This window comes from Saccopteryx bilineata, chromosome 5, assembly GCF_036850765.1.
Source record: "Saccopteryx bilineata isolate mSacBil1 chromosome 5, mSacBil1_pri_phased_curated, whole genome shotgun sequence".
Classification (NCBI taxonomy): Eukaryota; Metazoa; Chordata; class Mammalia; order Chiroptera; family Emballonuridae; genus Saccopteryx; species Saccopteryx bilineata.
The window spans coordinates 6,453,261-6,481,016 of NC_089494.1; the positions used below are offsets into that span (position 1 = coordinate 6,453,261).

Genomic DNA, 27,756 nt, shown 5'->3' on the forward strand with positions numbered 1-27,756 from the left:
GCAGGAGGGGAAGAGAGAGACAGAGAGGAAGGAGGGAGGGGTGGAGAAGCAAATGGGCGCTTCTCCTATGTGCCCTGGCCGGGAATCGAACCCGGGTCCCCCGCACGCCAGGCCGACACTCTACCGCTGAGCCAACCGGCCAGGGCCAAATTGTCAGGTACTGCATGTTTTAAAGATCCTTGTGGCACAGCAATTGAAAATCACTGGTCTAGCCAGGGCCAGATAGATAACTCAATTGGTTAGACCATCGTCTCAATGTGCAGAAGTTGCCAGTTCAATCCCCAATCAGGGCACAAACAGGAACAAATCGATGTTTCTGTATTTGTCTCTGTCTCTCCCCATCCCTACTTCCCCCTCTCTCTCTTAAAAAAAAAAAATCAATAAATAAAGTTTAAAAAGAAAATTACTGGTTTAGGGGACTGAAAGTTTCCAAAAGAACTATTCATTTTTTCAATTTAAAAAAATCAATAAATAAAGTTAAAAAAGAAAATTACTGGTCTAGGGGACTGAAAGTTTCCAAAAAAATGATTCATTTTTTCAATTCAAAGAATCACATTTTCTATGTTAAGAATTAAGTTTCCTGACTAGGTGGTGGCACAGTGGATAGGAAATCAGACTGGGATGCAGAGGACCCAGGTTCGAAATCCCAAGGTCACTGGCTTGAGCACAGGCTCATCTGGTTTGAGCACAGCTCACCAGCTTGGACCCAAGGTCACTGGTTTGAGCAAGGGGTCACTCGGTCTGCTGCAGCTCCCAGTCAAAGCACATATGAGAAAGCAATCAATGAACAACTAAGGTGCTGCAATAAAGAATTGATGCTTCTCATATCTCTCTCCCTTCCTGTCTGTCTGTCCCTATCTGTCCCTCTCTCTGTATCTCTTCCTGTCACAGAAAAAAAAAAAGAATTAAGTTTTCAGCCCTGGCCAGCTGGGTCAGTTGACAGAGAGACAGCCCAGCATATAGACATCTCAGATCTGATTCTCAGTCAGAGCACACAAGAGAAGTGATCATCTGCTTCTATTCCCCCTTCTCTCACTTTTCCCCTCCCAGTTGCTCAACTGGTTCAGGCATTGGCCTCAGGCATAGAAGACAGCTCAGTTGGTCCAAGTGCATCAGCCTCAGGTGCTAAAAATAGTTTGGTTGATTTGACCATCAGCCCCAGATGGAGGTTACTGGGTAGATCCCAGTTGGGGCACATGTGGGAATCTGTTGCACTGTCTCCCCTCTTCTCACTTAAAGAAAAAGAATTAAGTTTTCTGCAAAAATGCCATTATCCTTTCAGGAGAATGGAGTGCATATAGAAAGAGGGGTCAAATTACTAGGAGGTAGGAACAGAAACTCTTAATTCCTGGCTACACAGCTTACTACAATGGGCCACCTAGGAGCTCTGTGATGTATCTCAGGTACATGATCAGGAAGACCAGGTTAGACCTAACTTAAAAAGTGTTTCTGGAAACCAATATGGATATCATGATGGTGTAAACAAACTGAAGACACGTAGTTACTAAAAACCATAAGGACTAGTTTTATTCATGGACAAGCCCATATTACCAACTGCCAGCAGTTCCAACAGCCAAGAACTGCTTTTTGTCCACTTTAAAGTATTTCACATCAAATGCACTTATTGTTGTCACACTGGGTTGTGAACCTAATGGTATCATGTGGACCATTTCTTATTTTTTAGTGATCTTGTAATCTCATCATCAATCATACTATAAGATGATCACTGGAACTGATCTCCCCTTTTGGAGCAATCAATCCCCACTGAATAGGAATTCCATGATCATCAACGAGCTTCTCTCCAAATTCTCCCATGAGTTCTCCCATGGGTGTTCACAGGGGTTATACCTGATTCTTACCTATATGTCTCTAACTCCAACCATTTCTCTCCACACAAGAAGTGAATTCATAAGAACCATCTCCAATTTAAAAAAGAACAAATCATTCTGGCATCTTTTGTACTCTATTCTCAATTTAATGTCATAAGACATCTCACAATTGATCAATATATCCAGTGTCCCAACAAACTAGTTTAGTACAGGTACTGCTATTCCTGAAGACTGTTAGATACAATAACAAGCAATTTTTAATCTATAATATTTTCAACAAAAGTAGCTTACAAAAAGAGCTCAGTCATTAGTATAGTTAATAACCTAAAAGTGAGCATCTAATCAAAAAATACAATAAAAGCCACTAAGATATATATACATATTTGAATACATATGTAGAAATTGGCCTGATATTTTAGTAGGAAAAACTTACTTGATACTCTTAACCATTTCACAACTTCACATCAATTCAGTGTTATGGAACTTGCCTTTTCAAAAATATATCTTTTCTTAGCGTTTGCGAAGAAAAGAACCTATATTCTTAAAAGAAGGTGATTGGGAAAACTATACTATTGAATCAACAGTTAAAATGTGAAAAAGGCAAATAATAATAAAATGGAACTTTATACTCATTTAGTCCAAACCACCAAAGTGTGACTATGTGTCAAAACAGTTGCAATCAAGCTATTTCCATGACAGGGAGCTCACAACTGAGCAAGCCATTTTCAGACTTTAATTATTAGGTATTTTTAAAACTGTGTCAAATATCTGCCTCCTTAAACCTGCCCTTTAGACACATACAGATCAAGTCAAACTCCTCTTCTATATAACTATTAAGCAAATAATTGCCGGGAGTGGTCCTATAAACTCTCTTCACCACTCCATCCTGTCTACATGTAATTTTGTCTCCTATGTAAACAGACCCACTTTCTTCATGCATTCTCCACCACGGGGCTTCAAATGCTCAGCCATCCATCCTGCTCAAACTAGGGATCCTTTCAAGTTCTGGCTGCAGTGCTGAGCATGACACTTACGTTCTCCTGTGACAGCATAGGAGACAGCAGGCCTCTCTACCACCCGACTGATACTGTAGTGCTAGAAACTGCTGCACTTGGACACACTGGCACTGCGGACTAACATTTAACAGTCCACTGAGAGAGCTTCCAGAAGGCTGCTGTTACACAATTACTCCATGCATTCAAGTATAGAGTTCATTTAAGCAAGAATGTATTTTCTACCACTAAACTTCCATCTGATTAGGTCTAGTTTCTGGTTCCACCTTAATTCTGATCCCAAGTCTGAACTGTCCCTCTCTACAGCTATCCCTCTAGATATAAATGACTTGAAAATCTGATCACACATCAACAGTGTCATCCAATGAAAAGGAATAATTATTTAGCACTTAGCATAATGCCTATCACCTGAGTAGGAATTCAATAATCGTTGAATGAATAAATGAGTTCACATACTCTTACTTAATCCTAAAAATTCTGTAAAACAGTTATCACCTCTATTTATTATGAGCTTACTGACTATCTGAAAGCTCAGATTACTGGTGATCTTCTTCTGAACCCTGTACTAATTAAACCAGTGGTTTCCAACAGCCGGTACACAGACCGGTGCCAGTCTGCCAGAAATTTCGTATAACACCAGGGTGGTTAACTTTTTCGCGGACCAGCACAAAATTTCTGGCGGAACAATGGTTGAAAACCACTGCTTTAAACTATAGTACTCATTACCTCACCATATTCACTGGGAAAAGGGCTGAATCAAACAAGGATGAGAGCAGAAATCCTGACAAAACCCCCAATATCATACTTACCTAATAGTCTACAATATGAGTAAAACCATTCAGCTAGCAGTACGTTATCTACCCAGTTTGTTCAAAATTTATGCATGACACACTCATTTAATGGCTTTTTATTTATATTCCTAATATCATAATAATAAATGGAAAATTCAAATAACATATGTTAAGATAAGTTTGATATGTAAACAGTGATTCAAAAGTGGTATTATAACTAGTTTTTAAAAAAACAATCTGCAAATCAGGATGAGAACAATATTTACAAATTTAACGTATGTTTTTGAGAAATGTTTACCACTGTCAGAATCATGCTCTGGAGAACATGTCTGGTACTTCTAGGAATTTGAAATTTGTATAGGAATTTTCATAACTGCAATGTTACTATTAATTGGAATGTTTTTCTCTCAGGTATTAGTAACACCTACTGGCAGTTTGTACGGTAGTACCTTTAATCAGTTAGAAAGCCCATCTTTATATTATAGATATTTAATATAAACTATGATTAATTCACCTTAAACACTGAAATTCTGTTCTCTTACAATGTTTGTCTTAATTCAGTGGCTACCTTAACCATACAATTTGTTTTGACTGCTCTCATTTCAAAACAAAAAAAAACGTTTATATATCAAAAAGACCAAATATCTAAAGTAAGAACATTCATAGTTCTTTTATACAAAAGCCAACATTCCAGTATTTTCTCTATTTCTTCTCACCTGCAAGATGCTATCTACACTGGAAAAGAAGTTAACAGACTGGTTCCTAACTTGAAATTTCAGTTCACAAGATAGTCTTAATAAAGAATATATGTCTTATTATATATACATAACACAGCATTATAGAGAGCAGGAAAGCAAATCCTGGAAGGAAGGGGGGAGAGCGTTGGGGGAAGGGGGGCAAAGGGGATGTTGAGGGGAATATGGGGGTGGGGGGGATGTATTCGGTGGGACACTTGAATCTATATAAACACAATAAATTTAAATCAATTTAAAAAAAAAGAATATATATGGCCCTGGCCAGTTGGCTCAGCGGTAGGGCGTCGGCCTGGCGTGCAGGAGTCCCGGGTTCGATTCCCGGCCAGGGCACACAGGAGAAGCGCCCATCTGCTTCTCCACCCCTCCCCCTCTCCTTCCTTCCTCTCTGTCTCTCTCTTCCCCTCCTGCAGCTGAGGCTCCATTGGAGCAAAGATGGCCCGGGTGCTGGGGATGGCTCCTTGGCCTCTGCCTCAGGCGCTAGAATGGCTCTGGATGCAATAGAGCGACGCCCCAGAGGGGCAGAACATTGCCCCTGGTGGGTATGCCGGGTGGATCCCGGTCGGGCGCATGCGGGAGTCTGTCTGACTGCCTCCCCGTTTCCAGATTCAGAAAAATGAAAGAAAAAAAAAAGGAAAAAAAAAATATATGTCTTGCAGAGAAGACACAGACCTAAAAAGTAAAAGTAAGTAAATGGTATGGTCATATACCTCAGCCCTGGTCTCACCCAACAAAGCCCTCACATAACCATGAAATTCCCAATGCAACAGTGCTACCACCCCATCTACTGGAGAGGTGCAGGTAACTGAGCCAATCTCTAATAAATGTATCCGTAGGCAGGAGCCTAGTTAAAAACTAGTACCATGGAAGGAAAAAAAAACTGGTATCATGGAAGCCCAGATAAAAATACTTCAGAACAGTAAGAAAGCCTTACCTACATCTTTTCGTCCTGGTTTTTCAAAACGTCTGTCACCCCTAGAAAAGATAAGTTTCAAACAAGACTTGAGAGTAATATAGATTTCCCATCCATGACACACACTTTCCTATCTTTAATAATAGCATTTCTTCCTATCATATTATGAAACAAATAAATGATTACTGCCTAATATTTGGAAAATATAGAAAACAAATACAAAAATAAAAATATCTACCATCTCACATACCAAAAGCTAGCTTCTATTGAGTCAAAAATGTTATTTTAAATTAGATACATTTTTAAATTAGATATATGCTTATTTTAAATACATGCTGCACAGTTTTTAGATGTGTTGAACGTTTTTTCCCACATCATTAAATATTTTCAAAATCATCCTAACTTTAATGGTTACATAGAATTCATTTCCTTGGATACACTATTATGTAAGAAACTATGCTGATTTTAAGCCATTCGGCTTGTTTCCAATTATTTTATATTATAAATATCATCAGAGTGGATCTATGTACAACTGTTCTTGCCTATCCTGACAGACTTACTATAAAGTCACAAACAATATAAAGAAGATGCTTTGATGAACAGCAACAAACAAAAACTGTCAATGCTTCCCACTGAATGCTCACCAAATAGCAAATCTAATTATTAAATATCCAAGCAGGTACTAACATATTAATCTATTTATCTAAAATGCTTCTTCTTCCTTTAAATAAAGATCACTTAAAAATTTCTAACATCCAACTTGACATTAACAATTAACAGCATTTTTAAAAAATGAAAACTTGTAACTGTACAAAGCAGCTTCTCCTCTACAGAAAGCAGAAAAGTTTTTTCACTAAGAAAACTTTATACCAAGATATGGATCCTTTAGTTACCTTTCCTCCCAGCTCTGCGACCTATGCATTTCCCTGCCACCTCCTCGACCAAACACACCTTCTACTTCATCAAAGCTTCTTTGGTAAAAACCACATTCACCTCTACCTCTGCCTGAAAATAACAGAAAAAATGATAGTCAGATGTTAACATTTGACACATATTCAACTCCTACGGTTAATCTCTGAAGTTGTCTCTATACAAAGCAGGATGTCTACATGTAAATATTTAGCGAGGCTCAATGGATCTTTACCTGTGGGATCAACGATGGCACGGAAGTAGCTAGACCCCGGGAGGTTGAAAGAAACAAGTTAATGAACTGATGTAAGAGTCCCAGTCCTGAACAAGAAACAATGCCAGTATTACACCCTTTAATAAAAAATTCTAAAGTGATCACTAAACAATTACTACAAGTTAAATCTTTTTTATTTATTTTTTATTCATTTTTAGAGAGGAGAGAGAGAAAAAGAGAGAGAGACAGAGAGAGAGAGACAGAGAGGGAGAGAGAGGAGAGAGAGACAGAGAGAGAGAAGGGGGGAGGAGCTGGAAGCACCAACTCCCATATGTGCCTTGACCAGGCAAGCCCAGGGTTTCGAACCGGCGACCTCAGCATTTCCAGGTCGACACTTTATCCACTGCGCCACCACAGGTCAGGCCAAGTTAAATCTTTTATTATATTGTTTCCAACCAAAAGATTTGAGGGTTTGTAAATGTAAAAATAATTTATCTAACTTCAGAGAAAGAATACTTTAATAGGGTCACTCTGAAGCATCAATTTTGTGAACTAACTTCTTAAAGGAGCAACCACAGCCACTCCTTCCTCTGAGCTCAAACCTAGAAGAAAAATCTCACAACAAAACTGCAAACGCAAAGCTGATAAGAGTGTGTGGATTCAGGGATTTAGCAGCTCTCGTGGTTCAAGCGAAAACTGGCCTTTACTAACAGCAACTGGTTAGATCTATCAAAACATGACTCAATAATTCTAACCAGAATTTACCTTAATAGAAATACTCGCACAAATATGTAAATGTATAAAGATGTTCATTATAATTTTAAAAAATAGAAACAAGCTAATCAATAAAGGATTGGCTAAATAAATTTTGATAAAACTATTCAGTAAAACACTATGAAGTCACAAAGATAAACTACTGTCATTTTAAAAAATCTACATTATTCTGTTGAATGACAAAAGCATGCCAAAAAATAATACATATAAAAATGATTTCCCTTATATAAATGGTATAGCTGCACAGTTCAGGTTAGGAACACCCAACTGCTGGGTCTGGAGGCAGAAAACAGTATGAATTTTCAGCTTTATCGTTTCTGAGTGTGAGGATTCCCCAACTAATGTGCACCATGTTTGTATTTAAACCTACACAAAATCTAAGCCATCATCCCTACCTCAACTTCTCCAACAGGGTAAAACCACCCAAACAAAAGTGATGTTGAATCTTGAATAAAAGCATAGATGCATTCCAGAGCTAAATACAATTGAGTTAAATAATTATTTCAAATATTCGTGCAGTTATTTCTTTATCTAGGTTACAATTTCTCAAGAACTGACTCAGAAAACAGTTGTACCTTAACATCTTGTTAGGAAATACAGAAGTAATAAACATGATTGTATGTGGGTAAATCTTAGGAACAATGTATACCTTCTTTTTTTTTCTTTTAGTGAGAAGAGGGGAGATAGTGAGACAGACTCCCATATACACCCTGGCCAGGATCTGCCCAGCAACCCCCATCTATGGTTGATGCTTGAGTACTAAGCTATTTTTAGCACCTGAGGCCACCATGCTCGGACCAACCAATGACCTATCCTCAGTGCCTGGGGCCATGCTCGAACCAATCAAGCCACTGGATGCGGAAGAAGAAAGAGAAAAGGGGGAGAGGGGGAGAAGCAAATGGTTGCTTCTGTGTACCCCTGACCAGGAATTGAACCTGGAATATCCTCATATTGGGCTGAGGCTCTACCCACTGAGAAACCAGCCAGGGCCCAATGTATACTTTCTTAATAGTCCAAGCATCCCCTTCTTCATCTGTAAAACATAGGTGAGGACTAGGGCTATACTGTAATAATCTTAAACTTACTTTCTAGTTGTGTCAACTGAAAGTCAACTACCAGTTTCAGTACCTCTCCCCTTAGGTAATGTATACATTTTATTTAAGATCCTAAAACAGTATAATATAAACTGTTATATAACACTGGGGTGGGTAATCCCTAAAATGATCATTGTAAAAGAAAGGGTAAAAGAAAAAAGTATCCTGTCCCTTTAGAGAACAATTTTCTCCAGAAAACCATTAAGTACATATCACCTCGAAAAGTGTTTTATTCTGAAAGCAAGTGAACATGGAAAATAGTTTCCAGGTTGTCAGAAAAACAAGCAAAATACAGATACAAGATTTCCTGCCAGTCATGACTAGCATTACCACTAGACCTCCTTATGAGACTAAAGCTTTATGAGTGGGCACATAAACAGAACCTGACTCTAGAGCTTTCCAGCTTGTAGAACGTAGAAATAATTTTCAAAGTACACAAGGCCCATAATCGTTTATAAATCTAGTTCCCAGATAAGACGGAGCAAATAAATATAACGATGAATCTTTCATAAGGCTCAATTTAAAGGACAGTCCTATAGTCTGAGGTTTCAACCTATTCTTTTGGGGAATCAAAATATACTTCCTTTTTTTTTTTTTTTTTTTGTATTTTTCTGAAGCTGGAAACGGGGAGAGACAGTCAGACAGATGCCCGCATGCGCCCGACCGGGATCCACCTGGCACGCCCACCAGGGGGCGACGCTCTGCCCACCAGGGGGCAATGCTCTGCCCCTCCGGGGCGTCGCTTTGCTGCGACCAGAGCCACTCTAGCGCCTGGGGCAGAGGCCAAGGAGCCATCCCCAGCGCCCGGGCCATCTTTGCTCCAATGGAGCCTCGCTGCGGAAGGGGAAGAGAGAGACAGAGAAGAAGGAGAGGGGGAGGGGTGGAGAAGCAGATGGGCGCTTCTCCTGTGTGCCCTGGCCGGGAATCAAACCCGGGACCTCTGCATGCCAGGCCGACGCTCTACCACTGAGCCAACCAGCCAGGGCTCCAAGGAGCTTTTGAAGCACACATATGCCTAAATCTCACCATCCAAGTATTCTCTCATAGGAGTATTTCTTATAAGTTTTTTAGATGATTCTAACAACTCCCGAGGTTAAAAACCACCACTCTAAGGACTGACAAATTCAGAAGAAAAAAATAAGTAGAACTCAGTAATAGTAACTGGCTACAAGTAGAAAGTTTTAGCCAAATTTTACATTATTGTTAACACCTACATTCCCATATTCTAAGAGGACTACTGAAAGAAACCTCTTCACAGGAACACACAATTTAATACACTCTATAAAGACAATATAAATTACTCTATTCATAAAGCACAACGTTAAGAAAAAAGAACTCAAATATTCCACACCCATAATCATGCCAATCTGGCCAGTGCAGTATGTAGACACGATGGCCTCTGTCACTGCAGATACCCAACTCTTCCATTTCTAAAGCACATCTTAAATAAAATGATAAGGGATGTTTAGACTATTACTATGACTACTATGACTTAACTACCTTAGAGGTTAAGTGCTCAAGTAAATATTTATATTACAAACATCAAGGATTCCCTTATGTAGCCGAAAATCAACAAACCCAAAACCAAGAGCAGATGTCAAAGAAACAAGTAATAACAAAACAAGAATTATTCTTCAGAGAAAAGACACCAATCTATAAAACTCAGGTTAATGACTGCTGCATAATTATTTTTGTTCTACCCGGTACAACAGCTCCAGTTTGATGAGACAGCTTCACTAGTCTCTCTGTCTGGGACACCCCTGGCACGTGGCCTCACTCAGACACCTGGCCCAGAGGCCTGCAGGGGCTTTCGTACTGCTCCAGCAGACAAAGCTCTTCAGGTAGCTCTGGCCCTCCAAGTGCAGAGCTCCCTGGGGACAAAGATTTGCAAAAGTTAACTAGGACCATCTAGAATCCTTCACACTCAAATCTCAAGCTAGAATTACCCTCCTCTACTGCAAATCAGGGGTTGTGAAGTAGATACATCAAGAAATGGTTTTAGAAAACTAAGGTTCAGGACATTTAGCATGCAGTTAATGTCAAAGGCAATTTTTAAAAACCAAGTATTAAAATATTTTAAGCAGTTTCCCTATCCTCCACCTCCTCCTCCTCCATTACGACGTTTTCACAGGAACGCTCACCTCGCCCTCTTGAAGAACTTCGACCTCTAGGAGCCCCCACCACTGTTCCTCCTCCTCGTCCTGTCAAGCGCAGGACAGCGGCACTATTTACAGACATGGAAAAGTTTCTCTGCCAAAAAAAGTAAAAAGAAAAAAAAGATGGATAAAACTGCATGATGCGTCTCCCCGTCTCCTGCTGCATATATAAAATGGCATCTAATTACTAACAGCAATGGGAAACATAACTGCACAACACAGTAAGATGATCCAAAACCTTATTTTGGCTGAAAATTTCAAAAACATATTTCAGAGCAACAAACATTGACAACCAGTACCTCACACTATGCTAGGTTCTGTTAGGAAATATTAAACACACTCTGAATGCTACATAGAGCTGAAGCAGACATGGTAAATATCCATCATAATACAGAAAACTTGGTAAGAGATCTCATTTGTAAGGGCCCTTTAATTAGTGAAAAGTAGAAATAAGTGGGAGTCACAAAAAGGTCTGAATCAAAAGTAGCATGGTAAAGAGAATCATCATCATTTTGCCTCACTCTGCTCCCCAATGTGAATTAGCAACTCCAAGTACTAGTTAATAGAGTGGCAGGAATCAGAAGTGATCAGGGAAGGGCCAAATAAGAGTCTATGTAAGATCAACCACCTTAATGGGGTGGGGGAGAAAATGCTTGAAAAAAACAAACTCCAATCACTCAAGCCTACCCTTGCACCTATAGCCGATCTGGAACAGGCAAGTACAATGAGACAGTAGTGGGTAGGCGGCCTGCAAACATGGAAGACAGGAGACCTGGGAGCCAAAAATAGATTTCTAGGGCTTAGAAAAAAGGTAAAGCAAGAGTAATTACAAAAACCTTGAAAAACGGTCTATAAAATACAGTAGTTATAAGTGTTTTTTTGTTTTTTGTTTTTTTTACACAGAGACAGAGTTAGAGAAAGGGATAGATAGGGACAGACAGACAGGAATGGAGAGATGAGAAGCATTAATCATTAGTTTTTCGTTGCAACACCTTAGTTGTTCATTGATTGCTTTCTCATATGTGCCTTGACCGCGGACCTTAAGCAGACCGAGTAACCCCTTGCTCGAGCCAGCGGCCTTGGGTCCAAGCTGGTGAGCTTTGCTCAAACCAGATGAGCCCTTGCTCAAGCTGGTGACCTCAGGGTCTCAAACCTGGGTCCTCCGCATCCCAGTCCGATGTTCTATCCACTGCGCCACCGCCTGGTCAGGCATAAGTGAATTTTTAAGAGCACAGGAGGTTGGTACCCCATCACCTGCACTGTTCAGGGATCAACTTTGATTTTAATTTTGGAGAATTTCACAGGAGTTTTCAACACAGAAAATGTTGGAACCCTTACCTGAATACTTCCTACACACTTAGAGCCTAGCAGACGTTTGTGCACAAGTGCAGGGGTAGGGGCAGTAAGGAAAACACAACTTGGGCAGGGCTACAGACAAGGGACCTTCCTGGGAGAAGGGCAAGGAGTGAAACATAAGAAATGGGTTGAAAAAAATTTCCCCAACTAATATTTTATATACAAATTGTTTCCCATTATTAAGTCCTGATCTGCTGTTTGGATTCAAAATCAATTGACATCTTGGAAGTTGGTGAAAAACTTCATTACTGAATTTCTTGTTTTGATATATAGGTCATTTTCTCATAACCTGTCTAATTACTAATTTTTTTCTTTTCAGAACTGTCTTCAATATATTTGTTCAGGTCAATTTTAGGAACATTAATTACATATTTTTTAGTTTCATAATCAGATAATCACGTAACTTCAAAACTGAAGATTTAAGATGTAACCAGTAACTAAAAATTAGAGGAAGAGACCCAACTCCAAAACACTTACTTCAAACTGCATTTTTTAAAAGCTGCTTGAAACACATTAACTTACCTTTCAGCACAGAGTAACCAATGGACTTACTGATTAATGCCTCTTGGGACACAACTAAGCAAGACTATAAAGCAGGGGTCCCCAAACTTTTTACACAGGGGGCAAGTTCACTGTCCCTCAGACCGTTGAAGGGCCGCCACATACAGTGCTCCTCTCACTGACCACCAATGAAAGAAGTGTCCCTTCTGGAAGTGCGGCAGGGGCCGGATAAATGGCTTCAGGGGGCCGCATGCGGCCCGCGGGCCATAGTTTGGGGACACCTGCTATAAAGTCTCAAAATCTAAATTAATATCTTCTAATATTGGAAAAACAGAAGTCAGGGCTAATTGCATTATGTATGCCAGGATCCCACACAGCTGAACACTTCACTACCCAACTATCACATGTATAAAACTCAAATGCACCTATCCAAAGGGTACAGGGGAAGTTCTCATGCTTAAAAACGTCTTTACACATTGCCGCTGGAAGTACAAGCTAGTATAAACTCTGCAACGCAATTTCTCAAAGTATATTTATTATTTTTAAGATTTTATTTATTGATTTTACAGGGAGGGGAGGAATGAGAAGTATCAACTCATAATTGCTTTACTTTGGTTGTTCACTGCTTGTCATATGTGCCTTGAACAGGCTAGCCCCGGGCTTCGAAACGACGACCTTAGCGTTCTAGGTCAATGTTCTACCCACACTATGCCACCACAGGCCAACCTCAAAGTAAATTTAAATGTCTGTAATCTCTGAAAAAATTGCTCTTCTTACACTTGTGAAAAATAACATAAGCAGAAAGATCTTTAAATGCAGTACTGTGTGTTTTTGTAAAAGCAAAATATGAAAACCAGCTTAGTATCAACCAGCAAAAGCTAACTGAAAAATCATGGCCATCTTCACATGAAATTCTATGCAGGGGTCCCCAAACTACGGCCCGTGGGCCACATGCAGCCCCTGAAGCCATTTATCCAGCCCCCACCGCACTATCGGAAGGGGCACCTCTTTCATTGGTGGTCAGTGAGAGGCGCACAGGATGTATCCTCATCCTGTGCTCCTGGAGTATTGTATGTGGCAGCACCACAAAGCGTGGCGTCGCTCATGTACAGTACTACTTCCGGTGATGCAGGATGCATGCATCACGGCTCTGGAAGCACGTCCGTCATATCACTCATTACGGCTAGCAGTGACAAATATGGAACCGGACATTGACCATCTCATTAGCCAAAAGCAGGCCCATAGTTCCCATTGAAATACTGGTCAGTTTGTTGATTTAAATTTACTTGTTCTTTATTTTAAATCTTGTATTTGTTCCCATTTTGTTATTTTTACTTTAAAATAAGATATGTGCAGTGTGCATAGGGATTTGTTCATAGTTTTTTACAGTCCGGCCCTCCAACGGTCTGAGGGACAGTGAACTGGCCCTCTGTGTAAAAAGTTTGGGGACTCCTGTTCTATGCAGTTGTTTTTAAAAATGAGGCAACTCTACTAGGTTGAACTGAATGAAACTGCTAATATTTAACCATTTCTGATCCACAATACTGCAATTTCAGTCTAGCATCTGAAGATACAAAACACAGTTATAATTAGGCGCAAGGAGGAGCCAGGCTGCCTAGGAATGAATTCTGGCTCCTTCATTCAATGTGTTTGTGCCTCACTTTCCTCATCTATACATTGTAGATAGGAATATTTGTATCTACTTCCACTTAACACATTAAACAAGTGCTTAGAACAGTGACTGACACTTACTAAAAGCTGAATAAATATATATTTGCCATTACCTAATAAACAGCAGCTGAGGTGAAAGCAGAAGTGTGGAACAGTGTGCAAGGTGTGTGCCGCCATTTATGTGTATGTTGTTTGAAAGAACCAATATACAGCTGACCCTTGAACAACACAATCTGAACTGCACAATGCACTTAATAGGTAAATTTTTTCAGTAAATGCAGTAAATGTATTTTCTCCTCCTCACAATTTTTTAAATAACATTTTCTTTTCTCTACCTTACTTTAAGAATACAGTATATATACATACATAAAATGTTAATCAACTGTTTATGTTATCAGTAAGGCTTCTTCTGGTCAACACTAAGCTCTTGGTAGTTAAGTTTTTGAGCAGTCAAAAGTTATATGTGGATCTCAACTGTGCAGGGGCAGAGGGTCAGTGCCTCTAACCCCAGCATTGTCCATGGGTCAACTGCATAAATAGATGCAGAGGCACTAAAAACTCCTGGAAGGAAACAAGAAATGGAAAACAGTGGTTACTCCTGCGGAAGAATAACTGGCAGTTCGGATAATTCACAGACTTGATTTTCACTATATGTGCTTTTTAAGTTTTTTATGTATTTAGATCTGCTATTTATTCAAATGTACATGAAGCAATTATTTATTCAGAAAATATACATGAAGTGATTATTCAAAAATACATACAAGTAATTATCTATTCAAAAACATATACACGGGCCCTGGCTGGTTGGCTCAGTGATAGAGCATCGGCCTGGAGTGTGAAGTCCCGGGTTTGATTCCCAGTCAGGGCACACAGGAGAAGCACCCATCTGCTTCTCCACCCCTCCCCCTCTCCTTCCTCTCTGTCTCTCTCTTCCCCTCCCGCAGCCAAGGATCCACTGGAGCAAAGCTGGCAAAGGCACTGAGGATGGCTCCATGGCGTCTGCCTCAGGCACTAGAGTGGCTCCTGTTGCAAAGGTGCAATGCCCCAAATGAGCAGAGCATCGCCCCCTGGTGGGCATGCTGGGTGGATCCCGGTCGAGTGCATGCAGGAGTCTGTCTGACTTCCCGCTTCTAACTTCAGAAAAATACAAGAAAAAAAAACAAAACCACACACAAAAAAATATATACATGAAGTAATTTTCTCTGATAGCTAATATCATATATAAAGACACCAATCTGGTAACAGCCACCTTAATTACAGGTGTACAGTACAGAGTCGTGCTTCTCAAACTGCGAGATATTCAAGGGAAATGCCAAAGAGTGACTAGAAGATCTTTGAGCACTTTGTTCTCAGAAAATCTTTTTCCCTAGTTCTCGTTTATATGTATATGCACACATGCATACACACATATACGGGAGAGAGAAAACACAAAATTAACTTTCATTTTAAAGATAAATTATCTATTTCAAGTACCTTCCAGAAGCTTAATTTAAGATAGGTAGCAAGAAGCTACTTTAGGTTACTCAAAGTATTTACCTCCCCCATAGGAGTAATCGGTAAAAAAGTATGCAAAACTCTAGTCTACAAAGATCTAAATAATCCTGAAGCAAGACCTGACCATCCAAAGCATAAACATCAAAATGTTAATAAATCTTTTGCCAGTGTTTTAAAATATTTTTTTACTTATTCATTTTGGAGAGGAGAGAGGAAAGAGAGAAGGAGGGAGGAGCAGGAAGCATCAACTCCCATATGTGCCCTGACCAGGCAAGCCCAGGGTTTCAAACTGGCAACCTCAGTGTTCCAGGTCGACACTTTATCAACTGCGTCACCATAGGTCAGGCATCTTTTGCCAGCTTTATGCACTGTCCTACTCTATCATATTTTATAAGTAACAAAGGCTACAAAATAAGTGTCCAGAAATCCTAAATACTGCATTGTAAATGCTTCTAAAATTGAACCCTAATAATCTTGTGACTTCCCAAAAACTTCATCATCCTTACATTAAGCCTAGTAATTACAGCATCTGGACCATAACATCTTAACTTTATTCTTTTTCACTGTTAACAGTTCCTAACACATTTGTTGAATAATCTTTGATTTTCCAAATGATCTCTGTAGCTACTTACTCATTCTGTTAGATTGAGTCTCCCATGTTTTGGTAACTAATAGCAAGTGTTCCTCCTTTTTTTTTTTTTTTTTTTTTTTTGGGTGCCAATTTTAAATAGTTTTATTTAAGACTGCATTTTCCATTTTACAATACAGTGCTTATTAAGGACAGTGTTATTTCCTTTCCCTGTGCACATAGTCCATAGTATCAAGAATGACCAGTTATTTACTAGATAGCAGCTCAACTTTTAAAACTGCCATGGAATTTGCTACAAATTGGGGCACTTCAATATTATGTGTGGAACAATGCTAAAGCAATGCTCAAGACGGGCTTCATCAACCTCCTCGATGGTGAACCCAGGAGGCGCCACCAGATGAAGGGACTCAGCCATCAGAGAAGCCCCCAGGCATTCCCCTGGCGTGACTCCTGCACTCTGGTACAGCTTGGTAACAATAGGGTTACAGACTTTTTCCAGCTCTTTCTGATGATGTTCAAATTCTTCCTTCTCTGCAATCTGGTTAAGCCAGGCAATTTCATTGCACTTGTGAAGAATCTTCTGTCTGTCCTCATCATTGACCTTACCTTGAAGTTCTTCTTCAACAGTTGCTTCATGTTGAATGCATAGGATTCAAGTGAATTCTTGGAAGACATCTTATCCCGCTGCTTCTCATCTTCAGCTTGGTGCTTCTCAGCTTCCTGAACCATGCACTTAAATTAACATCTTTCTTGCTCAGACACCCTTGTCATTAGCGATGGTAATCCTGTTCTCTTTTCCTGTACTCTATCCACCACAGAGACATTAAGGATGCCAATGGAAAAAAAAAAAAAAAAGGATGCCAATGGTATCAATATCAAAAGTAACTTTAATCTAAGGAATACCACGAGGTGCAGGAAGTATGCCTGTGGGTTCAAACTGACAAACCAGTTATGATCCTTGGTCGTGGCACGCTCGCCTTCATACACCTGAACGAGCATACCAGATGGATGTCAGAGTAGATCACGATGCTCTGTGTCTGCTTGGTAGGAATGACAGTGCTGTGCTTGATGAGGACAGCCTTGATTCCACCAGCAGTTTTAATGCAAAGGGAATGAAGACATCCAATAACAGCATATCTTGAACATTTTCAAATTTGTCTCCAGATAGAATGGCTGCCTGGACAATTTTATCATAGGCAACAGCCTCATCCCAGTTGATGCCCTCATTCAAATCTTTTCCACTGAAGAAGTCCTGTGGGAGTTTCTGAATCTTGGCGATATAGGTAGAACCACCTACCAGGACAATATCATGGATCTGGGACTTGTCAAGTTTGGCATCCCAAAGGGCTTTCTCTACAGGGTCCAGGGTGCCACGAAAAAGGTCAGTATTAAATTCTTCAGGAGGGGCCTGGATGATAGAGGTACAGAAGTCAATTCCTTCATTGAGCAAATCAATCTCAATGCCGAGTGCTAAAAGAGAACATGCTTAGCACATTCGCAAGCAGTATGAAGACAACAGCCCTCTTGGTCTCACTGATATCTTTTTTAAGCATGCTTGAACTGTGATAAAATGGTTGACCATTCAGTCATTAAAGTCTTCTCCACCCATGTGGGTGTCCCTAGCTATAGACTTGATCTCAAAGATTCCCAATTCAATTGTGAAAACGGACGCATCAAAAGGGGCCACCTCCCAAGTCAAATAGCACCATTCAGCTCCAGCCTTTTTATCTAAGCCATAAGCAATACCAGCAGATGACTCGCTGATAATTCTAAGTACACTGAGACCAGCAATAGTTACAGCATCTTTGGTAGCCTGACACCAAGAGTCACTAAAGTAAGCAGGTACTATAACAGTAACACTGGTAAGTCTTCCCAAGGTAGGCTTCTGTGATTTCCTTCATCTTTATCAAAACCATAGATGACACTTCTTCTGGACAGAAACTTTTCCCTTGTATTCTACTTGGACATCATTCACCACCATGAAGGGGCAATGCTTCATATTGGATTAGATAACAACATCATCAAAACTACATCCAATTAAGCGTTTGGCATCAAAAACCATGTTGGCAGAGTTCACTGCAACTTGATTCTTTGCAGACTGACCAGTCAATCATTTGGTATCAGTAAAGGCAACATAACAGGGTGGTTCAGTTTCCCTGATCACTGGCAATTATTTCCACATTTACATGCTAAAAGATACCCACATAAGAGTAGGCGGTACCAAGACCAATACCAAATGCGGGTCCCTGAGACATTGCTGCTTAAGTGTACACACAGCTTGCAAGACCAGGACCCGGACAGCTGCCCCCACATTCAAGGAGCCTCCCTACTTATTTAAAAGCTTTTCTGGCCCAGTTAAGTCTGAAAGAAATCTAGGAAATCATTTAAGAAAAAATACAAATAAACTATTAAATATATGTATAAGCAGCTAAAAAATCTGGAGAATAATCATGAAAGATTAAAATTGGTATACTGTACTATATAAAAAATTAGCTTCTGGCCTGACCAGGCTGTTGCACAGTGGATAGAGCAGGGGTAGTCAACCTTTTTATACCTACCACCCACTTTTGTATCTCTGTTAGTAGTAAAATTTTCTAACCGCCCACCAGTTCCACAGTAATGGTGATTTATAAAGTAGGGAAGTAACTTTACTTTATAAAATTTATGAAGCAGAGTTACAGCAAGTTAAAGCATATAATAATTACTTACCAAGTACTTTATGTCGGATATTCACTAAGTTTGGCAGAATAAATCTTTATAAAACAACTTACTATAATTAAATCTATCTTTTTATTTATACTTTAGTTGCTCCACTACCGCCCACCATGAAAGCTGGAACGCCCACTAGTGGGCGGTAGGGACCAGGTTGACTACCACTGGGATGGAGCGTTGAACTAGGATGCAGAGGACCCAGGTTCGAGACCCTGAGGTCGCCACCTTGAGCATAGGCTCATCTGGCTTGAGCAAAAAGCTCACCAGCTTAGACCCAAGGTCACTGGCTCGAGCAAGGGGTTACTCGGTCTGCTGAAGGCCCGCAGTCAAGGCACATATGAAAAAACAATCAATGAACAACTAAGGTGTCAAAACGAAAAACTGATGATTGATGTTTCTCATCTCTCTCCATTCCTGTCTGTCTGTCCCTATCTATCCCTCTCTCTGACTCTCTCCCTGTCCCTGTAAAAAAAAAAAAATTAGCTTCTATGTTTACAAGAATCATAGATATAATTAAATGCGATTAAAAAATTTAGATAACAGGTTAGGGTTAGCGCATATAAATAGTATAAATAAAAATAAAAAGATTAATATCCAAAAGAAAAATTGGCAAAAAACAAAACAAAATATATAAATACAAACACTTGAATAACTGCACTGCACTGGGAAAAGAAATGTAAACTAAAATAATGAAGAACATGGTTTTCCGAAACATAGAAAAGTTTTGCAATAAAAATACTTGAAGTTGGAAGTGTAGAAGAATGCTTAGTATACACCATCACTTGTACAAAATCGAGGGAAATGTATAATATTTACTTGGAAAAATACACAAGAAACTGCTAACACTTGCTGCCTCTGGAAAATGGAGTCAGGCGGCTTAGGAACGAAATGGGAGAGATTTCCTATTATATACTAGACTGTACATTTTGATGTTTAAACCATGTGATTTATTACTCAATAAATAAATAAATTTGGGCCCTGGCCGGTTGGCTCAGTGGTAGAGCATCAGCCTGGCGTGCGGGGGACCCGGGTTCGATTCCTGGCCAGGGCACATAGGAGAAGCGCCCATTTGCTTCTCCACTCCCCCCTTCCTCTCTGTCTCTCTCTTCCCCTCCCGCAGCCAAGGCTCCATTGGAGCAAAGGTGGCCCGGGCGCTGGGGATGGCTCCTTGGCCTCTACCCCAGGCGCTAGAGTGGCTCTGTTCGCGGCAGAGCGACGCCCGGGAGGGACAGAGCATCGCCCCCTGGTGGGCGTGCCGGGTGGATCCCGGTTGGGCGCATGCGGGAGTCTGTCTGACTGTCTCTCCCCATTTCCAGCTTCAGAAAAAGAAAAGATTAAATAAATAAATAAATAAATACATAAATAAATTTGAAGAAATAAAAATACTGAACACGGTACAAAGTACTAATAGTAAATGCTAGTTACAGCAGCAGTGGGACAAAAGCACTGTCCTTATACAGAGCTTCTTAGAAGCAGCTGAGCAGTATGGAGCAGCTGGGGTTCCTTTCTGGCCTTCCAATTCTATTCCGCTGACCACATGTCTATCCTTATGCCACAGTTTTGATTACTATAGTTTTGTAGTAAGTTCTGTAATCAGAAAGCAGGAGTCTTCTCATTTTGTTCTTTTTCAAAATTGTTTCTGACTATTTCAGGCCCCTTGCAATTTCAAATGAATTTTAGAATCAGCTTTTCAATTTCCACCCGAAACGCTACTGGGATTTGATGAAAACTGCACTGGCAATAGATAAGCAATATTAAGTCTTCCAAGCTTTAATGAATACTGGTGATTTTCCATTTATTTAGATCTTCTTTTAATTTCTTTCAAGTGTATTATGTAGTTTTTAATACAAAAGTCTTAAACTTCTTTGGTTATACCTATTCCTAAGTATTTTATTTTTTCTGATGCTATTATAAATGAAATTGTTTTCTTTATTTCCTTTGAAATTGTCCATTGCTCATGTATAGGTACACAACTGACTTGTGTGTGTTCACCCTGTACTCTACAACTGTAATAAATTCATTTATTAATGCTAATAGCATTCGGTGGATTTTTTATGTGAGATCACGTCATCTTCAAAGACAGATCGTTTTATCAATACTTCTTCCCTTCCAATTCGAATGACTTTTATTTCTGTTTCCCACCTAATTGCTCTGGCTCTAGGACTCCCCCAACACAATGCCAGATGTCAGTGATGAACGTGGGCATCGTGTCTTGTTCCCAATCTTAGGGAAAGCTTTCAGTTCTTTACTAGGAAGCCCAGTCAGGAAGCACATAACGACATTTTCGTCAAAATCAGAATGCACATCGGTGGTCCTGTAAGATGACAGTAGAGCTGGAAAACACCTATCCCCTAGTGACGCCCCAGCCGCTGTGATGCTGCAGAGCAAGTGTGAGGCGAGGCGGCGCAGACTAACCTGCTGCGCTGCCGCAGTAAGAAAGTGTACCGTGTAAAATTATGTACAGCAGCGGTTTTCAACCACCAGCCCACGTACCGGTGCTGGTCCACCAGAAATTTCATGCTGGCCCATGAAAAAATTAACCACCCAGATGTTGTATGAAGACTACAGACCTGCCTGACCTGTGGTGGTGTAGTGGATAAAGTGTCGACCTGGAAATGCTGAGGTCGCCAGTTCAAAACCCTGGGCTTGCCTGGTCAGGGCACATATGGGAGTTGATGCTTCCAGCTCCTCCCCCCTTCTCTCTCTCTGTCTCTCTCTCTTCTCTCTCTCTCTCTGTCTCTCTCTCTCCTCTCTAAAAATGAATAAATAAAATAAAATATCAACTTAAATAAAAAAATTTAAAAAAAAAAGACTACAGACCTGGCCCTGGTCGGGTGGCTCAGTGGTAGAGCAACAGCCTGGCATGTGGAAGTCCTGGGTTTGATTCCCGGCCAGGGCACATAGGAGAGGTGCCCATCTGCTTCTCCACCCTTTCCCCTCTTTTTTCTCTCTCTCTCTCTTCCCCTCCCGCAGCCAAGGCTCCATTGGAGCAAAGCTGGCCTGGGCACTGAGGATGGCTCCATGGCCTCCACCTCAGGTGCTAGAATGGCTCCAGTTACAATGGAGCAATGCCCCAGATGGGTGGAGCATTGTCCCCTAGTGGGCATGCTGGGTGGATTCCGGTTGGGCGCATGCAGGAGCCTGTCTCTCTCTGCCTCCCCCCTTCTCACTTCAGAAAAATACAAAAAAAAAAAAAAAAAAAAAAAAAGACTACAGATCCAATGACTATAGACTCTATAATTTTCATACAGCATCAGGTTGGTTAACTCTACTGTAGACCAACAGTTAAAAACCACTGATGTACAGTACATAATACCTGATAATAATAAATGACTTACTGGTTTATGTATTTTTACTCAATTTCTCTATGTTAGATACACAAGTACCATTGTCTTACAATAGTCTGCAATATTCAGTATAGTAATGCGCTGTATAGGCTTGTATAACCTAGGAGCAATGGGCTATAAGATGCAACCTATGTATGTAGCAGGCTTTATACCACCTAGGTTGTGTAAGTGTACTTTATGTTCCCACAATGACAAAACCACCTAACAATGTACATATTTCTAGAACATGTCCTGAGCATTAAGTCATATATGACTGTAAGATATTAGCTTCGGGGTTTTCTTTGTTGGTCTTCCTTCTTCTTTATGTGTTTGTTTTTTGAGCAAATGAGAAAGAGAGACAGGAAGGGAGAGAGATGAGAAGCATCAACTCGTAGTTGTGACACTTTAGTTGTTCACTGATTGCTTCTCATACATGCCTTGAAGGGGGGGGGGGACACGTGCCAGCTGAGCCAGTGACCCCTTGCTTAACCCAGTGACTTGGGCTTAAGCCAATGACCATAGTATCATTTTGATGATCCCATGCTCAAGTGGTGAGCTTGTGCTCAAGTCAGCAACTTCAGGGTTTTGAACCTGGGACCTTAGCATCCCAGGTCAATGCTCTATCCACTGCACCACCACCAGTCATGCATAGCTGTGGGTTTTTCATAAATGCCCTTAATCATAAAGTTTCCTTCTATTCCTAGATCACACAGTGTACTATCATGAAAGGGTATTAAATTTTGTCAAATGCTTTTTCTGTGTCAAATGAGATGAACAAGTGGGTTTATTTCCTTCCTTCTATTAATGTGATGTTTTATACTGACATTCTTATGCTGCAACACTGTTGCATTTGAGGGATAAATCCTACTTGGTCGTGGTATATAATCCTTTAAATAGGCTGTTGGATTCTGACTGTATTGGTATACTATGACAATGAAAGATATACAAAGAAAATAGATTGCAATAAAATATACTAAATTTTAACAAGTACTATCTACATAGTAAGTTTATGGGTGAGATTTTCTTTTTTATACCTTTCTGTATTTTCTACAATGAAAACTACTACTTTACTGGTTTTAATAATATGTAAAAACATAATCAATAAGAAAAACAATCCAATAGAACAATGGGCAAAGGACACAGACAAATAAAAACCATAATGGACCATAAGCATATGAAAAATGCTCAACCTCACTAGTAACTAGTGAGATGCAAATTAGAAACAACTACCACAGCCATCATTTTGGCCAAAACTTAAAACCCAAGATTCAGAGGATTGCATAAAAATAAGACCTCTCCTTTCCTACACTGATGGTGAGAGAGCAAACTGACTTACACCAGTATAGAATGTAATGTGGCAATACCCAGTAAGGTCTTAATAAACACAGAGAACCAAAACCCAGAGATTTCATTTTTAGAACATATTGTAAGTATGTTTATGGCAACACAATTTGTAATAGCAAAAATTCAAACAACCTACATATTTAGCCAGAGGAGATTTAAAAACTGAATTTTCTCATATGAAATACTATACAGCAGAGACAAATGAACTAAAGCTATGTGTTATTAACAGATAAATCTAAAAATTACTGGAAGAAAAAAAGTTGAATAAAAACTACAGTATGCTATCTTCAATATGAAATTTATAATGCTACAAAATAAAACTTTTATGGCATATGGATACACAAATATGTGATGAAAATATTAAAATATGAGTATGAAAAGTAATCCAATTTATAGTAATCTCTGGGAAGGTAGGGGGGTACACCCCAGGCCCCTGGTCAGCAAACTGCAGCTCGCGAGCCACATGCGGCTCTTTGGCTCCTTGAGTGTGGCTCTTTCACAAAATACCACATGCGGGTGCTACCTTGATAAGTAATGTACCTCCCTATATAGTTTAAATTTTAAAAAAATTGGCTCTCAAAAGAAATTTCAACCGTTGTACTGTTGATATTTGGCTCTGTTGACTAATAAGTTTGCCGACCATGGCCCCAAGCAATCTCAACTACATGGGAAATCTTATTTCTTGAAACAAAAAGACAGAATATGTCATATTTTTAAGATTTGATATATTTAAATTATATTGGTGTTTGTAACAATATGCTCTAAACTTATCTATTGGAAATAACAATAAAAGTATTTTTAAGAAAAACATAAACCAAAATACAGGGTGGGCAAAAGCAGGTTTATAGTTGTGAGGACAAGAAACAGTTTACTCTAGTATTATTTAGTAATTATTGTATTTTTTTCCATATAAATAACTGTAAAGCTACTTTTGCCCCACCCTGTATAGCCAAATGTCAATTTTTTTTTTTTTCCTAGAAGCTGGAAACGGGGAGAGACAGTCAGACAGACTCCCGCATGTGCCTGACCGGGATCCACCTGGCACGCCCACCAGGGGTGATGCTCTGCCCCTCCGGGGCATCACTCTGCCGCGACCAGAGCCACTCTAGCGCCTGGGGCAGAGGCCAAGGAGCCATCCCCAGCGCCCGGGCCATCTTTGCTCCAATGGAGCCTTGGCTGCGGGAGGGGAAGAGAGAGACAGAGAGGAAGGAGGGGGGAGTGGAGAAGCAAATGGGCGCTTCTCCTATGTGCCCTGGCCGGGAATCGAACCCAGGTCCCCCGCACGCCAGGCCAACGCTCTACCGCTGAGCCAACCGGCCAGGGCTCAATTTTTTTGAAAACGAACTTCTCAGCAATCACTCAAGACAAAACTCTTTCTCTATTTTGTACTCTTTACAGTAATAAGTATAATTTGGTCAATCAAAATATCTGCCAATGGACCTAGATAATACTGAGTTCCTTGAATAAATACGGAACTAGCATGAGAAGAAACCATAAACAAAACAAAAAATTGCTTATGAAAATATGATGCTGAAAAATCACCAAAGACAATATCATATCTTTCTTAGAATTTAATATAATTGGAATAGAGTTCTTCTAATAGGTTTTTCTTTCTTAATAGAGTGACTTCCTCATGCAAAATAAGGCAAGAGTGTAGAAGAAACATCCAGGATTGTCACAAAAGTAATTATGACAATGTTCTGGAATTAGTGGTGATGGTTATACAACTCTGTGACTATACTAAAAAACCACTGAATAATAGACTTTAAAGGGCAAATTTTATGGCACATGAACTGTCTCAATAAAGCTGCTTGTTTTTTTATTTAAGTAATGATTCTTCATTAAAGTGGCATTCCAGCATTCTAACAAAACTCTTATGTCTCCATTTTACTACAATCACCAAAAGTTCTCTGAAATAAGAAATTCTATTAATATTCTTTGAACACAGTATACTATAACAAGATAACACAAAATCTGTTACTTTCCAGACCAAAAGTCTAATTTTCTCACATTATTTTAAAAATTGGTGACAGAAGAGTATGTTTAATTAAGCACATTTCAAGCTGAAGATCTATACTTTCCTTTAATGGTAGAAGGTATTGGTGAAAATTCAGGTTACCAATTACTTCTGAAAAACTGTATTTTTCTGAAGACCATCTGCCCAAAAAATAACTCTTTTTCTCCACTCAAGTAAGTTCTAAAGCATGGTTCCTATGTCCTTAATCAAGAAACATTTCCTAATCTCTACATAATACTCACCAGTTTCAGATCTAAACAGAATGTAGTCATTAAGACAAGCATCCACATACCAAGAAAACAGTGAGAAGGAAGCCGACCTGTGGGAACAAATTATACTTCCCAGGGCCCAAGTAGTAACCTCCTACATATTTCCATCGGCACTGGGAAGGAACAAGGACTTGACCTGAGGCTCAAAGCTAGGCACAAACCTGTTCATCTTCTGTAAAAGGTACCAGAGCCAACGGTGGCAGGGGCTCCTCCTGTAGGATAGGCAGAAATTCTTTATCCATAAGGTCTGAAGGTATCTGTTTGAAAAACACATGACCGTGAGATTAATGCTATCCCTCCAATTAAAGAAGACAAAACAAGAAAAAAAAACCTGTTTATATATTCCTAATTTTTATAGACATGAATAAATAATGTATTCAGCCACAATGAAATCTGGTGGTCCTAACACATTCTCAGGAATCAAATATTAAAACATTTAATAGACATCCTCCCAGTCCTCTGGAGAATTCAAGACTACCATTTTCAGATCTGATACAGCACTAACTCTGGTATGCCAAAGCGCACAATGAAAGAATAAAAATCTCCACATTCAACTTAAAGCACAAAGTAATAGGAAGAGTTTCACAAGCAATTCTATCTGCCCTTAGCAACCATCATTAAAATCTGAGATTCAATCCATTAATAAAATTTAAAACAAGGTATATTTTAAAAGTAGAAAACACTATTTCTCAATAGTTAAATTATAAAAAGTATACTATTTGAGTTTTCATCATTTATAAATGACACAAATGTGGTGTCACATTTTAAGATTTTTCTCTCCACTAAAAATTTTATATTGAGCTCAAAAAAGGAAAGAACAGGAGAAACACTGAGGGACAGGACAAAAAAATAAGAAAGGAAAAACTCATGGACACAGACCATAGTGTGATGACTGCTAGAGAGGTGGTGGGCGCCAGGAGACCTGTCTCGCAGGAAAGGGTGAGGACACAATACCGCGTACAGAAGATGTGTAGCAGAATTATGCGCCTGAAACCTGTACAATTTTGGTAATGTGTCACCCCAATAAATTCAATTAAAGAGAGAAACAATTCCTCTTCTCCCTTCTAACTGAAAAGAGTAAGAGGTGCAATAAAAAGAAAGGAGAAACCCTGCCTACCTCAGCCATCACAGTGGAGTAAAGCAGAGAGGAAAGGGAGGTTGAGAGGAAATTGCTCAGCAGAGCTGTAAGTGCTGACTACTCTTCCTGCTTCCCTGCTTTCTACTCCTAAAATGAAATTTTAGGCCTTCTCTTAAAAAAAAACAACAAAAGGCAGAGCTTCTTTTGTTTTTTTTTTCACATTACACTTAGAAGAGCCTCTGTTATTAAAAGCACACCAAAAAAAAGGTAGGAAAATCATGGGTATTTCATATATCAATACATAATTCATTCAGAATAATTCTGAACTCTTTTCTACTTTCTTACCTTGTTGTCTTTAAGAAAAAGTGCTAACATTTCTTCTCTGCCATAACGATAGTCTGCTAATTTATACTTCGGCAACGCTGGAGAAAGAGGAGGGGAGGTAATACTCCCACCACTGGACAGAGCTCGGAGCCTAGAAAAGGATAGACACATATGATAATGAAGTATCAAACATTCTGGCACTACAAATTTTTTGTATTTATGTAATACACTAAAAAGTGTTCTTTAAAAGGACAAAAACAAATCCCAAGATAGCCAAGATTTTAGCTTTATTAAAACCTGCTGCCATAGCACACTCAGAGAACAGTTTACTGAGAAATAACCATGTGGCAATTCTTTAACCTAAACAGTATTGTGGCATGTCCCTGAGTAGCTTGGGAGGTGCGAAGGGGACACTTTTCTCCAAATCATATAGTTACAAGATTAAAACAAAATGGAGACCCTGGCCGGTTGCTCAGTGTTACAGCAGCAGCCCCGCGTACGGAAGTCCCTGGTTCACTTTCCGGTCAGGGCACATAGGAGAAGCGCCCATCTGCTTCTCCACCCCTCGCTTATTTCTTTGTTTCTCTCTCTCTCTTTCTCTTCTCCTCCTGCAGTCATAGCTTGATTGGA

General features: G+C 39.7%; 1 protein-coding gene across 5 annotated transcripts in view; it reads right to left on the bottom strand.

Annotated features, from left to right (window-relative positions):
• Positions 1–27,756, bottom strand: part of GIGYF2 (GRB10 interacting GYF protein 2) — a 138,427-nt gene that overhangs the window by 75,273 nt on the left and 35,398 nt on the right. For all 5 annotated transcript variants that reach the window (XM_066233498.1, XM_066233499.1, XM_066233497.1 and 2 more), the window contains 5 exons: positions 27,148–27,277; positions 25,886–25,981; positions 10,431–10,539; positions 6,192–6,303; positions 5,320–5,360 (listed from right to left, as the gene is read on the bottom strand). In XM_066233498.1, the coding sequence (XP_066089595.1) occupies positions 5,320–5,360; positions 6,192–6,303; positions 10,431–10,539; positions 25,886–25,981; positions 27,148–27,277 (488 nt within the window). The remainder of the gene's footprint in view (positions 1–5,319; positions 5,361–6,191; positions 6,304–10,430; positions 10,540–25,885; positions 25,982–27,147; positions 27,278–27,756) is intronic.